We start from the raw sequence: 16,580 nt of genomic DNA, 5'->3' as shown, positions 1-16,580 counted from the left end.
TTATGTACAGGAGTAAAAAAAATTCATTTTTTTTTGTAAAATAAACCATACTTTGGTTCGGTCAATACAACACAAGACTCTGAACAAATTAGTATAAACATCTGGTCGCTATCATTAATACATGCTCAGAAATGATTGCAATAGGGTAAAAAATACATGGAAATCTGGGACTTGCCCGTTTTTCTCTAAGTGACACAGTGCTCTGAAATAAGGCAGAGTTTACATACACCTGCAGACTTGTCTTGTTCAATAATGGCAAAGTAGATACATGGTCCTGGAAAGTTATTGTCAGAACCCTAATAGGAGGCAGTAACCGGGTAGACTCATATGGCTGAATTAACAGCCCCCAAAATGCACTGCCAAAGCTTGAACAGTTTAATATCAGGTCCTTTTAGCAGGGGTGCAACAGCTGCGCCAATTGCGCCAATTTGATACACTTCCCGATTGCTGCACCGAGCTGCACCAAAATTCCCAGCCAGCCTCGATCTTTTTTTCAGGTGTTCTAATTTTGGTGAGCAATGCAGGCCATGTTGGCCACCTGCAGCTTTGCGCCATTAGTCAAAGCGCAGGTGGGACACTTCACATTTTGCTCAGTTACTCATGCATTTGTACACCGTTCAATTCTGAGTACCAGTATAATCACTGACCTATAAATAAGCTACTGCAATCATTTGAAGCAGTGTGCGACATTTATGCTTTTCTACAGGAACAAACTAAATTGTGCACCAGTTTTTTTTTTTTTTTTTTTGCCATCCCTACTTCTTGGTTTCACGAATCTCCCAAATTTCAAGGTCACGATCTCGGCAGATTGGTATTGAAATTCTCAGAGTTTGGCAAATGATTTAACAGGTGCAGTAAATGATAATATGGACTTTATCATTGGTTCTTTAGCGAGGTGGTTCAAAATACTACCTTCATTGAAATAGTAGTAAATAGTATGCTCATACTATACAATTTAGGTTATGTTGAATTGTTTATACATGTTTTTTTCTCTAAATGTAAGCCTTCTTTTTTATACTGCTCCAAATTTGCTACGTCGTAATAAAAATGCATGTTTTTTTTCCATAACCAGCTACGAACTTGGAATTTAGTGCTCCAAAAGTAATATTTTGCTGCTCCAAAAATTGCTCCAACTGATATTTCGGCTGTTGCACCCCTGTTTTAGCACACCAGCAAATGCCGGTCGGCGTCCAAAGAGAAAGTCTGAGCTCAGAGTGCTGTTACAAGCACAATGCAATGAATGAAATAAGAGCAAATTGGAATGCTATACAAAGATTAGCAGCTAACTCTTCAGATTCAATCTCACAAAATGAAACACTGGTTAAAACAAGGTGAGTGCTGCTGAGAGTGAAGGGGGTTTTTGTGCTGTCACTAGTCTCAACGAATAGAAAGTGCTGAGAGCACACCACGTAAACAAGTTGTGTAGTGATTTATCCAAATAGCACGTACCAGCACTCGTAACTGCGCCCTCATGTTCAAAGGTAGCAGCTGTTAAAAGTGTCCATATAATTGCCATTGCAATAATTTATTCTAAATGAATGTCTAGTTAATCCACTGAACAACTCAAATGGGTTTAACAATAATGGTGAAACAATCAAGTATTGCTCATCACAAGCATGAAACTGAGGCACTCCAGAATACTCAATCGTTCAAGCAATGATTTCATCACCAGCCCGACTAGTCCCTCCATGTAGACTGCAGTGTTAACCAGGGGCTCCCCTGCTGCTGTCAGTGAATACTTGTTTCTCCTCAGTCTCACTGTGTGAGACCCCCTTTCAAAACACCTCCTCAGTGACTGCACAGCATCATCTATTAAGTCTTCATCATAGACTGACTGACTGATGCCCTAATAAGGTGGCATTAGGAGCTGTTCGGTATGCAAAACATCACACTGTGTTGTTTCTAATTTTTCTTTTTTTTTCTGGTCAGTGTTTTTGTCAGCAGCGATACAAGATGACCGATGGCACTGCTTTATAATGCAACACTTCTCTGGCCAACCGAAGCACTCTTTTACATCATAACACATTGCCTCACCAACTGAACCACTTCTGCATTTACCCTGTCTCTGCGTGAATATATTGAGCAGCATCCTGCTTAGGTTAAAAAGAAATCTGGGAGTCATTCACACTCACTCATGAAATATATTTTTTCCATAGGCCTTACTCGTGGACTCAGACTCGCGGCTCAATGCAAATCTGACAAGTCAGGTGAGTCAACTTCCGAGTCTGTTAAAATATGATTATCTTTTCCACACATGGTTTCAATACTCCTTAACAGCAATATGTTGCATAATTGGTGCTCCAGTTGATGATCTTTTTCACACATGGCTGCAATGCTCCTTAATAGCAATGTGTTGCATAATTGGTTCTCCAGTTCTCCACCTTTCAATCTTATACCTTTATATAGTGACTGCAACCCAGCAAGGCCATCTCTATTCAAAGAGATGGCGCCTCAGATATTTTCATGAGAATGTTTCAGGAAAAAAATTCACAGGAGGGTATGTTAAGGCACCTCGACTCTCCCCCCCTCCCCCACCTTGTAGTTCTTGCCTCTCAGTTATAAATATTGAGTAGGCGTACAAATGCTTGTGCATTGAGATATGTGTGAGCTGTGAAAATTGAGAGCTCAAGGCGCAATGCCATGTGGAGGGAGGCCACTACACTGCCGCTAGACACTGCAATGTGCCAACTGGTGCACCGATTATGCAATATGTTTCTTTTATGGGGCATTGAAACTATATGTGAAAAAAATAATAATATTTTAACGGACCCGGAAATTGACTCACCAGATTTGGTCAGACTTGCATTGAGCCGCGAGTCTGAGAGAGGCCACAAGACAAAATATATTTCACAAGTGAGTGTGAATTATTTCCAAGTTTTTTTTTTTTGCAAACCTCTGCAGGGCACTGCTCAACATGAGTGAACAGAGACAGGGAAAATGCATAAGTGGTTCGGTCGGCCAGAGAAGCGTTGCATTTCAAGTAGTGCCATCGGTCATCATGCTTGTGATGCGCTGCAGACTAATACACGCACCAGAAAAAAAAACACAGGGTGATGTTTCATGTACAAACTAGCCCCTATTACTGCTTTATTTAGGCATGAGGCACTTAGTCTACGAAGAAGTGAGAAGACATGACGCTGCGCAGTCACAGAGAAAGTGTTTTGAAAATGATCTCGGGCAGGGACACTGAGGTCAAACAAGTATTCACCAGCTTCCAAAAGGAAACCGCTGCTCGGCAATGCAATCTGCGTGGTGGGACTGGTTGTGCTGGCGAACATGAAATTATTGCTTGAAGTGTTTTTTTTAATATTCTGGAATACCCGAGTCTATCTGAACACAATTTGATTGTTTCCTCAATATTGATAAACGCATCTGATTTGTATAGTAATGTAACTAGGTGTGTGCATGTATGTAAAACGGATGGGTGGATAGATATATGGTAGAACTTTGTAGTACTGAAAGACGTGGCTAGCACACAGTGAGCTGTTGATACTTTATTCATTTAGAATACATTATTGCAATGGCAATTATATGGGCATAAAGGAGCAGTTGCAAGTGCTGGCACGTGCTGTTTTGATAGCTATCTCTAGACGGCTTGTTTACATGGTGTGCTCTCAGCGTTTAGTTTTTGTTGAGACTACTAACAGCACGAAAAACCCTTCAGTCTTGGGAGCGCTCATGTTTGCTTTAACCAGTGTTTTGTTTTGTAGAGTTGATTGAAATTGAATCCAAAAGAGGTAACTGCTAATCTCGATTCTCAATTGCTATAACTCTTTAACAAGGCTGCCAATAGCTGCCATGTGTACCCTGGTCCGAGGAGTATTGACATGACTTATCCATGCATAGTAAAACAAAGGCTAAGCCTTGAAAGGAACAAGTTCCTTACTTGCTTTTCTCATAGCACTGCGTGGCTTTCACATGACATTGTGTCCTGAGTTCTCTTTTTTTTGTGCTTTTGAACCAGCGTTTGGTGTGAAGCATGCTGTCTATTGGCGTGGTGCCTTCTTTCAGACGAGGGTGCAGGAGCATGCATGCTTCAGAGAAGCAGCTGTTGGTAGCTCGTGTAGCTGCAAAGGGCTCATTAGGGGCTGTGCTTGGGGGCTTTTTTAATGTTGTTTAAGTGCTCCTTTGTGTCAGCTTTGGTTATATGCTTGTGTGGAATCGCCTTATTTCATGGCTGACTAAACTATCCAATTTTTTGCTTTTATTTTTTGGGGACTGCCGCTTACAGTTTGGCCCTTATAAATAACTAGGTAGGCAGCTGTGCTTTTTTTTTTTGAAATTTTTGTCTGCTGTTGATGCATTAGTACTCATCACTACCAGTTCCACGACACTCCTCATACAGCCTGAATATGTCATTTACACTGCTGCTGCTTGCACTTATCTTTTTTGTATGCATGTACTCTATTTGCTCACATAATAATTGCACTTTCTTCATTTTTGGATAATTTATTGATTTAAAGGTGTGGTTTGTACAGCGGGTAAAGTTTTGGAACAGGTCGACTAAATCTGAAACTGGAAGCTGGAATTGTGATGGCTATGATGTGCCATAACCAAACCATATCAGGTTGAAGAGTGCCTACCTTCATGTTACAGGCGCATTTTCGCATTGCCTTTTAATGAAGAAGCCCTGAAAAGCCTTTCCAAGTAATCATCAAATGTCTTCATTAGGGAACCTAATTCATCCCAAATTGACTGTTGGGAAAATTTTTGAAATCTGCGAAGTACTAGCAAAGCTCCAGGAATTTGTCGCATGCTTTACGTGCTTTCTTTCATCTTTTGTTCGAGTGAGCACACTCAAAGCCATGCAGGAGGGGAGGCTAGGGGGCAAGAAGCTATGCCTATTTATCAACGTGCATCCTGACCTTGAGCGCTTTCATTCCCCCCTTTTTTTTCTTCAAAGATGGGGCTTCTCAGTGTAATCACGAACAGGTGCACGGGCATGTGGCAGCCTCCCGTTGTGGTTGTAGACATTGCACTTGCCTCTGCCACATCTATTATCTTGTGAGAACCTGCCTTTTCTAGAGCCAGTACATTTGCGGCCGTAGCAGAGCCAAAAAGGCAGCTTTCACGTAATACGAATGTGATGAGTTGAAACATATTAATAATTTGGAGGGTCCCTTTCAGTCAGACATTGACCGTATTTTTTGTCTTTGGTGAGCTAGAATAGTTCAAATAGCAAAATTTGCCATATGAATTGAATTTAATAGCAAAAATTATTCGAAAGATATTCAAAAATATGAATATTTGGGTACCCCTACTTATACTTTACTTCACATTTTTACTCCATTTTTTGTTCTCAGTAGAAACGACGTGCCATTATAAATGCTGTGCTAAGGCCCCAGATCAGAACTCATGCATGTGCCTAGAGCTGCACGCATGTTCTTCTGCGAGACCTTCTATTTACCTATTTGAATTCAAAATTGTGAAACCGCTTTGATCAATTTTCACTATTGAAACTTTATTCTTCAAAGTAGTTAGACTAGTAAATTTTGACCATAATAGCAATACTTTGAGAGTGAGTGTAACGATGTTAACCTCCCACACACAAAAAAAGGATTACATAGACATTTTTCCAATGCAGATTCATCTGAGAGGCAAAAGAAGGAGTAGTGGGCTTGGCTGCGGTCGTAATGCAAGGAGGCCACAAAGCTCCTGTGGAGTGTCCTCGAGCTTCAGAATAAGAGCCTCATAGTAGCCTCACGTTGGAGTATTTGCGCATCAAGAGGACAGATAGGTGCCCTTGAACAGGGTCCTGACAGTGAGAAATTTGAAGGTTGTGGCTAGTGATTATTGCTTAAAGAGGTACTGACACAAATTTTTGTCTTGCATTATTAACATTGTTGATAGCCTATTAGTCACAATGTGGCGAATTGCTTGCTGCAGCATGGGAGAGATGGACAATTGCTGTCTGTTTATTACAGCCTAGTTTTATCTGCACAGCTCCGAGAACATGAGCCACATGGTGCAACAAATGCCAGCTAGCGTGCAAAATGGTACACATAAAACGGGGTTTCCTGGTGTAAGTAGCACTCGCACGGCTGGTCTATCAATAGTGAAGGCGGGCGGTGACAATCGATGCAGGAATCAAGGCGCTGGGGCAAACAGCTCGTGCTCGGCGCTTCTGGCTTAAGAGATGGCCCACTATGGCGTATTGTTCTTCTTCCTCCTTACACACAGAACACTGATGCACTTCCGTGCTGCCTGTATTGTGTGCTCATTTTTTCGCTGCTGCATATGCAGCACAATGTCGTCATCAACTTAATCGTTGTCGTTTGGGTGTAAAGACTTTCTTGAGGCATCCTAACGTTCCACATGTTTACATCAGGCATAGGCACAGAAGTCACTGAATAGTAGCCTGCTAGCACAAGCGTAGCCAAAGAGCAACAACGACTATGATGTCAATAATGTAGCTGTGCCAACTCTGAGCGCGGCCACAATCGTGGCGCCTGAAAGTTGGGACTCAGCGTCAGGTCACTTTCAGTTATCTGTGATGCGAGGTGCAACATATAGCACTGGATCAGGCACGCAAACTTCAATATTCATATAATTGGCCGTCTAAGCTATAATTGTTCGTTAAATTTTGTAGATACAGTAAAAGCTCGTTAATTCGAATTCCACGGGAATGCTGAGCAATTTCGAATTAAACAAAATTTGAAATAATGAAAGTGAGCAAAAATGGGTGGATTTCGGGGGTGGGGGCACGAAAAATATTTATTGGCCAAAAAAGTCGGTGATGACCATCAGCTTCTTTTCTCTGAATGCCACAGCTGCGGCTCTCTGTTCCAGCGCGCGGACGCGGCGCAGGGAATCCTCTTCATCCTCTTCAAAACTGAAGAATAGACGCGCCACATTAAGTGCCTCCATCACCGTAGAAGCTGACGGGCACACAGGCGCTTCGTCATTTTCGTCTTCCTCACCTTCTGGCTCTTCAGCATCAGGCTGCGCACCGGCTACTTGAGCGATAATGTCCTCATCAGTCAGGGCACCACACACCGATGCACCGGTGTCAACTTCAACATAATCGGCAAAACGTACGCCCCGAAGAGTGTCGCGCAATGCCACTGGCATGAGCTCCTCAGCCCCATCCACGTCGACGTCACAACTATCTTGCGCACTTCCAGCTGCAAATCCACCGTGGCGGAAACAGTTTGCGATTGTGGTCACGGTCACCTGTTCCCATGCGCGCACCAACATGTGCATGGCAGTGAGCAGCGTAATGCCGAAGTCCTTCCTGTCGCCCGCGCACAAAATCATTCTCTCCAGCACGTGACGCCTATAAAAGCACTTAATGTTCCTTATCACACCCTGGTCCATTGGCTGTAGGGCCGCAGTCGTATTTGCCGGTAGGAACACCAACTTAGTTGCTCTCAGCTCAACGTCGACTTTGTACGCCGAACAGTTGTCGACGACAAGAACACGTCTGCCGCCTAGTTCCATTCGCCTGTCGAATTTCAGTAGCCACTTCCTGAATAGGTCACCTGTCATCCAGGCTTTCTTGTTTGCGGCGTACTCCGTCGGCAGTGAGCGAATGTTTTTGAAGCACCGTGAACAGTGACACGCGGCACAGCTGTCTCCCTTGTAGGTGATCGTCTTATCTGGCTGCAACTTGAAAAATAACGCTGTCTAGTCAGCGTTAAACACATCCTGTGGTGAGTAGCTCTCCAAGTACTGCTGCAGGGTGTCGCTTCTCCAAGTTGCGCATGTTTCGGCGTCCACTTCCTTTGCTTCGCCGGATAACGTGCGGAATACGAGATTGTGCCGCTCCCTGAAACGATGAAACCATCCCTCGGAGGCGACAAAGTCTTCAATGTCCAAGCGCAGGGCGAAATTGGCTGCCTTGGCCACGATGATAGGGCCGCTCAATGCGATACTCTGGGCTCTCATTTTTTTAACCCAGATAATCAAAAGCTGACTCCAGTTCCGGGAACTTCGCTGTCCTTAGCCTTTTTCGACTGGCGCCAAAATCCTCGGCTTCATAGGCGTTTTCAATGGCCGTCCTGTTGCGTATGTAGGTTGACAACGTGCTCGGAGGTATGCCGTGCTTCCTCGGAATTTCGTATTTGCTCGAGTTCCCTTGGTCAACCTTTTGCAAAATCTCCACCTTCTCCTTGACAGTCTTCGCGCAGTAGTTTCCCCACGGCATCTTGCAACTTCGATGCGGAATAAGACGGCTTGACGGCGTTAACGAACAACGTGCTCGAGGAACAAAGTGACGCTGCCGGGAGCGGCCTAGGACTGCGAGGACTACTCCGCCGACTCCTCAGCGTCCCGTGGGTCCCGCGTACAAGTGGCGCCAGGCGCTGAGATAGCAGGAGGGCTACGGAAAAAAAAAAAAAAAAAAATTGCTCCCTGGATTTTGGAGGCCATACTTTGCTCGCCCTTTGCTCGGAGGCCACTTGAAGCTCGAAAAACTGGTCGTGCCACCTATCGTTCGACTGTAAAAGCTTCCACTAGTGTTTGACGATGATGACGCTCCACGGCGCGCGCTTCGAATTATCCGTAGAGGCAGCAATTTCTGTTCGAATTAACGAATCGTTTTACACATGGTCTCCTATGCACTGCGAACCGGACTGCGACGATCATTTCAAATTATCCAAAATTTCGAATTAATGAGGTGTGAATTAACGAGCTTTTACTGTATATGCATGTTCAAGGCAATCGGTGTCACAGGCTATATGAGTCACAAAATTTTGTGTCAGTACTCTTTATGGTATTTTGCTTTATTTCAACTTACAGGTAAACAAATAAGTAAAATATTGAGTAAGTGCTGCATGTATTTGCCCATGACTGTGCAGATGGTTTTGCAAAATTTGTGAATCAGCCAGCAGATATGCACGCACCTAGCCGGCTGAGAAAGATAAAAACACTTCCTTGCAAAATGTTTAATCATATAAATAAATTTGACGATGCAAAAATATTTGTCTTGTGTTTCTCCAATGTCCCGACTCTACACTACATGCAACACTTTGTTCCACCCATTTAGTCTACTGCACTTTCGAAGCACCATTAAATTGTCCATTGCGGCATATTCGTATTTTTTACACTTTATAAACTGGCATTGCCTTATTATCATGCTTAGGCAAACATTACTTATGACCCTTACTGCTTGCCCATAGGAACCGGGGATGTTCTGCAGAAGGACTTGTTTTTGGGCTAGTTTATGCTTGCTTAAAATTATGTGGTGTGTGGTTCTGTGTTACCGTTCTTTTTTTTTGCACTACGTTATGATTTTGAGCAGGAACAGGAGAATTCATGAGATCCCTATCACCTATATTACCCACAAACCCTATAACTTCTGTATGGCCCATATACGCCATATGCCCTATGGTCCATAAGCCCTATATACCTCATATGGGCCGTAATCTCTATACCTCCTATATAGGCTGTAATCCCTGTATAATGTGTATCCAATAATATCATATGATAAAGGTAGAATTTTCAGTATGGTTGGATCCCCTGATGACGAAGCATTGCGGATCCCGCCACTGTCTTTCGGTTTGCAAGGTCGTCTTGGGCAAGCTTTGGAAATTCGCGATGGAAAGCTTTGGCAGCAGCACTCGGATGTCAATTTTTTTAACGATTTTATTGGTATTCCGGGCATTTCTTGAGGTGCTATTCGACGGCTTTCGTTAGCCGTTTAACTGAGGCGTGCGTGGGACTTTCGCACATGCTCATGATAAAATTGGTCTCTGAAATCTGATTTTCTTCTCGCAGATGACCAGCAGTTATGGACAGCAGAAGTGGCAGTTCTATGGCCCAGAGAATTGTCAGTCGATGCAATAACATCAAATACAAAGGACTCTGTTAAGATGGTCAGTGCCTGCATGTGCTTCGTTCTGCAAGTAGGAATTCGTTAACGTGGTACATTTTAAAAGGAAGACTGTGTATTTGGGCTGTCTTCTCGGTTGCTTGTGTTTCTTTTCGCAAGAGTGCGCTTTCGCGTCGAGTGTGCGCTGTGGGGTACTGCATCTGCCTTAACCGTAATGGTTTATCACAAAAGTTCGCTTTTTTTTTTGCAATAATAATAATCGTACTTGTAGCTTTGCAGGTAAGGAACGATTTATATTCGCAAAAAGCGTTAAATTGAGCTGTGCACAAGTACAGTAATGCACGCAAGAAGTTGGCGGTCGAGTTATAGATATCCTACGGTCATCCCTACTGAATAGGTGTGATGGCCAGTGCGACCATACAAGCTCTTTCTTGGATATTTTTAAAATGTATAGTTTGCAGTATTCAATTGTTCACTCTGACAGTGCGTCCCGTGGGGCTTTTCCCACGCTCGTCTTCACGATCAATTGCTTCTCATTAAAATTTTCAATGATAAAAATACAAGAAGGATGTATTTACATAGAAGAAATTCCGGTAACTTGCTTTACACAAATATGAAACTACTTGCACGCTAATGCTCAGGCTTTTAAGTTCTCTCTTAGAGTTGTGCTTCATGTCCTCACAAATGCGCTGTTTAATGAGCTCAATTGCCATATTCAGGGTCTAGCAAACTTCAGGCTGTTGACCCTCGCTGCAATGTTGAAGCGTCCTGTTTGGCTAGGATAGCCGAGCGGCCACAGTGGAAAGGCCTTGATCCCGGATTCGAATCCCAGATTGCGATGGGCTTTTTCCTCAATGGGAAACCTTCGTTTCCCAGAAATATGTGTGGATTTTTTTCGTAGTGTCATTTATAAATGGGTGGACGACATTTGCTAAGCCTTGCGGAGCAGTGCAAAGCTTCCCTTGTTTTTGTGTACACTTAGCCTCATTATAACGAAGTTGCATCTTACACGAAAATAAGTCTGTTATATCGAAAAATTTCTTCTGTAAAAGTATGATTTTAACACTATAGTAAACGCAAGATTCTTCAACTACTTTGTTATACCCGATATTTTGTTATATCCGGTTCCGTTATATTAAGGTTTAAATGCATTTGTTTCCAGGCTCTCGTGGCCAGTGCACCACGCCTTCGCAACGATGCCCATGAAGGAGAGGCTGCCTTCATTCACAAGTCCCTGAACACAGTGAGAGCTGAGGGAGGGAAACGAAGAGGTGCGCAAGACCACGACTGGCCGACTGCTCAGGTGAATAGACGAGTGCCTTGTTCGCCGGGATCGTGCGCTCTTGTCGAAGGCCGAGAAGTATTGGCTTTACAAAACTATTTAGAGGTAACAAAGTAACCATGCGTGTATGTCTGTCCAATGTTTAGCATGTATATTATTAGATACCCTGAAAGGCCCGCTGTAGAGAAACTTCACGTCAATTAAAGGGGCACTGAAGGGAAGAACAATTTTTCTCATATTACAGTAGAACCTCATCATGAAGAAGTGGGATGTAGCAAGCTAACAAATATAACGAAGCAATTGTAATTCCCCTTGAAATTCCCATAGACGCCCATGTATTTAAAACATCATTTTAACAAAATGAAAGCTTCTTCACAGTGGATATACGAACCATTCTTTGTTCACACTGAGCATTTACTGATCATTTTAGTATGCATCAATTCAACATCTTATAGCATCTTGCACTCCCCGAGAGTTGCCTGCCAACACGCGCGTTGGTGCGAGTCTCCCTGCCTCCCCTTTCCTTGGGGACTAATCGACTCGCCCCCGCAGCAACTCATGCGAGCATGTGCATCTACTGGCCTGCCGTCTCCTGTAAAACTCGTTGACCCGCCCGTGCATGTGGCCTCCTTCCTTTTCTCTTCAGCTCTGCACTGGGACAGCGGAGATTAAGGCTTCTTTTCTTTTCGTTTTCTGTGGAAGAGCTACACCACCTCTATTCGCAAGTTTCAGGTACCGTGACGCCGCTGAGCGGTGAAGGCTGGAAGCTGTGTTGAGATAATTGAAGTTTTGAACCTGCTTCGAACAATATACACTGCTGCTTGTTTTTCACGCGTTTGTGGTCTTTTTTCAACGTTGCGAATGGTATTGATATTGCCGTAACCCTTCAAGCTTCTTAAGTTAAAAGGAAAGTAGAAAGAAAGAGAAAAGGTTGACTGATTGCACTGCAAGCTTCGATGCTCTGGGAGGAAAATTAGGCATCCAGTTCAAATTAGTGCCCCAAAAGCCATCAGGGATTAAGAAGGTTCTATTTAGCAGGCAAATAACCAAGGCTCGTGAATGCATGAAGCACTCATTTTCTGCACCAGTACAGCAACTTTCAGGTTTGCAGTTCTCGTGCCTAGTTCGTCTGCTCGATACAATACAATTTTGCACATATATATCTTCCCAATATGTTACCCGGCATTTATTTAGTTAATATATTATGTTAGCACTCCCCTACTTTCTCAAAAACAAATCCAAGGGCTATTAAAGCGCGAAAAATTGAGTCTTCGCCAAAAGTGTACTTTCCGGTATCATTTCTTGTGAGGCGATAATTTGAACGACAGCCATGTTCGATGTATAGTTGCGCCGCCAATAGGTCGTGAAAGTTGTGACTCAGTTTCCGCCGCTAGACACGTGATGGACAACGGCAGTGGCAAATGTAAGCGTGAAAATATAGTAATTGCGCAGAAGTCGGCAATGTTGAAAACTGTCGAGTCCAGTAACCCGGCCCTGACGTCGAGGGACGCTCTCCTTGACGCCAGCGTTGTGCCTGGCTGCGACACTTTCTGCTTGTACATCGGTGCTGATAATGACGTGGTGACAACCAACTAGTTGTGACATGTGGGAATTGTGCGTACAATGATGGGGGTGCATGACGACAGTGACGAATGTGTTGAAACCCTGAAACTTAATGTTGGCGATGATCTTTCTAGAGGAGACCAACGTCTCCTCTAGAAAGATGCCTGCGACTTGAGCCGAAGAGCTGGTTCCCGACCCTCTCCTGTTCTCTCTTCTTCCGCTGCCCCAACCAGTGTCCGCTGTGAGCGCTCCTTACGGTGGCCGCTTTAAACCTTGTTGCTTCTGATATCAAAGCATTGTGTATTGCCTTCTCAGAGGCAACAAAGTCATGCCTCAGTGATGGCGTCACTTTTGAATCTGGTGGAAGTACTTGGATCGATGGATGGATGGATGGATTGATGTATTGATATGGCTGTACCCTTTAGATCGGGCAGTGGCAAATGCCACCTAGCTGTAATACTTAGTGAACAAAAACTAGATTTATCTTTTTGTCCCCTTGAAATTGTAAAGTTAACGACTTAAATATGCAGTGAAGAATTTAATTTTCACTTGTGCCTTGATTGAAGCCACCAATCAAATAACCTCCTTCTAGTTATTTCTACCCACTTAAAGTCTATTTTGCCTTTCCTGTCCCTAAACCCCAGTGCTTTGAAAAACCCTGCACCATCCTTCTGAACTATAGGGTGAAGCCCTTTACAGAACATTATCAAGTGTTCAGGAGTTTCTTCCTCCTCTCCACATGCACTGAATACCGTGTCTACTCCTTCGTATTTAACCCAATAAGTTTTGGTTTGCAATACAGTAGAATCTCGACGATGCAAATCTCACGGAGTCACACAAAATATTTGTAATAGCCGAAATTGAAATCGTCAGAACACATGCAGAACTACCCAAATTAACACTGAGTCGGAGGCACTCATTTTCGGCACTAGAGAGAAATTTCTTTTTTTGGAGAAAAAAAATCTCGGATGTCTTTCTGCTTCTTTTTTTTTTGTCAAGTCACTAAGCAGACTTCCCTTGAATCCGTAAAAACGCGTGCGCGTGTCGTCACTGATTTCTTCGGCAACCATAGCACGCCTCACGACGTCGAGCGCGTGCAGAGTTTCAGCCGCCGGTGGAGGTCCTTCGTCGTTGCCCTCGTCTATTTTCTCGCCATCATCGCTGGAATCGGCAACCTCACACGTGGCCTCGTTGACAATATCTTCCACCGTGGGCACACCACAAGTGGTAAGATTGTCATCCGCCGTGCAAAGGTCATCCGAACACCTGCCATCAAGGCATTCCCAACCCTCAATGGGCTCCTCCGACTCTGAAAGGACCTCTGGCACCTCTTCGGGAATCCTTAAGAAGCCGCATTTGCCAAAGCAGCTCACAAAGGTGGTCGGCGTTACTCTATCACAAGCTGTTGCTATAAAATGGACGGAATTCAAAAGGCTTATTCGCCGGCCACCTATGTCTTTTCTGTCGATTTCGGCAAGGAGGGGGCGCACAAGAGTGCTCTTAAAGTGGTGCTGGACGTTTTTTATAATCCCAGCATCAGGCAGTTGCAAGTGCGTCGTCGTGTTTGCTGGCAAAAAACAAAACAGCTAGACGTTTTGAAGCGTCACTTGCTTCTGGTGGGGGGCGCACTAGTCAGGAATCAGAACCACGACCTACTGTACTCCTGACCTGCCCAGATGTCGGGGTTCTTATGGGAGCGCGCGTGTCCCCACTCTCGTTCAATCACTCACCATTGATGGCGCTACCTATAACCTGTTCGTCTGCTACTCTTCGACTGTTTGGACAGTGCTGGAGTAAGAATGCCTGCATTCTGTGATGAACTGCCTGCATATATATGACTATTTCTTCATTTAGATGGCGGGTAAAGTAAGCTTTTCAGTGCGGTAATTTATTTATTGCTCACTGGTTGAGAAACATGGGAACCCGTAGACTCGCATAGTGTAGGACAACCTATGTGTTGTCGCCATTTAATTGCCAACGATTTCTGAATGACTCTTACTATATTTATTTCCGAATAATTTTTTATTTGTGCATAGTAATAACACAATATGTGTGCTCTATTGGCCGAAATATGATGACAAATGCTGAAAGTGACGTCAGTAACTTGTGCCACACCACTCGTAGATTATGGCCCTAATGGCAGAAAGTAGACACTAAACATGGGTGGTGGAGAGGGGCTGTCTGGGCAGTTCAGGTCATGATCACAGCAGTAGGTCATGATCTCAACAATCTTCTGATTCTTGCAGGCCATTCCTTTTTCAAGGAGAGACAGAGATTCTTTTAACAGGGCCGCCGTCATCCACGCTTTTTGTTTGCGCGATAGACACATGGAAATGGCTCTCGCGCTAAAGCTACACTAAAGGAAACTATTACGTCGTCGTTGATTGATGAAAAATGGCGATCCAGAAACCTCATAGTGTTACTTTTGTGCCAAGGAAGCGCCTATTTTGAAATAAATTCGCGTTTTAGTGGTTCACATCGGGTTAGCACACTTCAAATTACCCACCTCTAGAAGCGTATCGACCGGACCGGCTCACGTCACTGTTGCCGTGGACAGTGTTGCCCGGCTGTACTGCGCTAGGAGCAGCAGACCGAAAGTAGCGGGAGCCACAGTAGCAACAACGGGCATTGATTGATTTCCCGCCATTGGCTTCGAGATTGTAGACATGTTTGTTTCAACTGTGCCCCGCCAGATAGCACTACCTGTCCCGTGTAACCACGCGAAAATTGAATTTTTGAAGCACTTGCGCCATTCTCCATACTAACTTCCCAGTGGTTCTTTTTTCATGAAAACGAACAAGCAGCACCCAGTTTCTAACAACGGTCTCGTCAGCCTTCTTAGCTTCCACGCAGACTCTTTTGTACACGAGACCGTGTCTCGTTTGAAACGGTGCAGCCACCCACCTGAGGCCTGGAATCCGTCGATGTGCAGAGCAAGTGTGATCTCGTTGGCTTTCTCACGGAAAGCTTTGCCTTCAACGTTCACACCGGCTATAGTACCCTCCTTGAACCAGATTAAAAAAGCTTCTTCAAGCTTCACATGTTGGGCTGTCTTTGCTTGCTTCGGGTTGACACCGAACCAAAGCACATTTTTCATTATTGTGTCCCGCTGTCAACAATTGTGCTCAATGTCGACGTAGCGAGGCTTAGCTCCCTAGCCAACTCCGTGTGTTTTCTTTTGGGATCCTAATCGACCTTTCTGAAAATGTCCAGTTTCACCTTAAGGGGGGACACTGTACTTGAGACGAAATGCCAGATATTTTCTAATGTTTATAAAGAAAATTCACAGTGTGATTGAGTTTTTGATGCTGGTTTCAAAAGTGTAATTACTGTGTCTCTAAACCAATTAGTTTTTGAGATAATATAAAATTAATCACCTATTGTTTGCCGGTATAATGACACAAGAAACTTGTGATGCTAAGCTACTATTGGCACATGCCTGTGTACTAATGAACATAAGCTACACAACGGTAGGAGTGCTTTCTTGAATTGATAATTTTAGCAAGGTTTATCGCATCTTTCATTTTAGTGTTGCAGACACATCCACTTTATGCTCCAATTTCTGGCGAAAAATAATTTTTTGAAGATCTCAATCGAAATTTCCAACCTATCATTGTGTAAACTAAAGATACAGCTACATGTCACAACAAAAATTTCAGTCCTAGCTGCTCTGGAGACAGAGATATCTTTTAGACAAATTTGCAACTGCAGCAAAATTTGAATCCTGTGAAATCATGCAAAAACACAAGTCTATTTTGGGCAGACAGTATCACGTAAAAGCTGTTTATTTACAATGATTTGCAAATTCAGCTTTCTTGGTTGGCACCAGGCATGTGGTCCTTCTAATTTGTGTCACCTAAATGGCGTTTTTTCAATGCCCGCTGCATGTTTTCCGCAGAGGCACACTTGCGAGCTGATGCGGTCACTGTGTGCTCGTCTGCCGACTAGGCCGCTTATCAGTTC

General features: G+C 43.9%; 1 protein-coding gene across 11 annotated transcripts in view; it reads left to right on the top strand.

Moving 5' to 3' along the window:
- Positions 1–16,580, top strand: part of LOC119187918 (mortality factor 4-like protein 1) — a 65,418-nt gene that overhangs the window by 9,422 nt on the left and 39,416 nt on the right. For 8 of the 11 annotated variants that reach the window (XM_075876792.1, XM_075876791.1, XM_075876786.1 and 5 more), the window contains 2 exons: positions 9,718–9,815; positions 10,935–11,075. In XM_075876792.1, coding sequence (XP_075732907.1) covers positions 9,813–9,815; positions 10,935–11,075 — 144 coding nt within the window. In that variant the 5' untranslated portion in view covers positions 9,718–9,812. Of the gene's footprint in view, positions 1–1,847; positions 2,208–3,944; positions 5,777–9,717; positions 9,816–10,934; positions 11,076–16,580 lie in introns of those variants that run through there. The other 3 variants (XM_075876785.1, XM_075876781.1, XM_075876795.1) reach the window with 3 other exon arrangements.

Source organism: Rhipicephalus microplus, chromosome X, assembly GCF_043290135.1.
Source record: "Rhipicephalus microplus isolate Deutch F79 chromosome X, USDA_Rmic, whole genome shotgun sequence".
Lineage (NCBI taxonomy): Eukaryota > Metazoa > Arthropoda > Arachnida > Ixodida > Ixodidae > Rhipicephalus > Rhipicephalus microplus.
The sequence above is the reverse complement of the archived record's forward strand: the minus strand, read 5'-3'. Positions and strand labels throughout refer to the sequence as shown.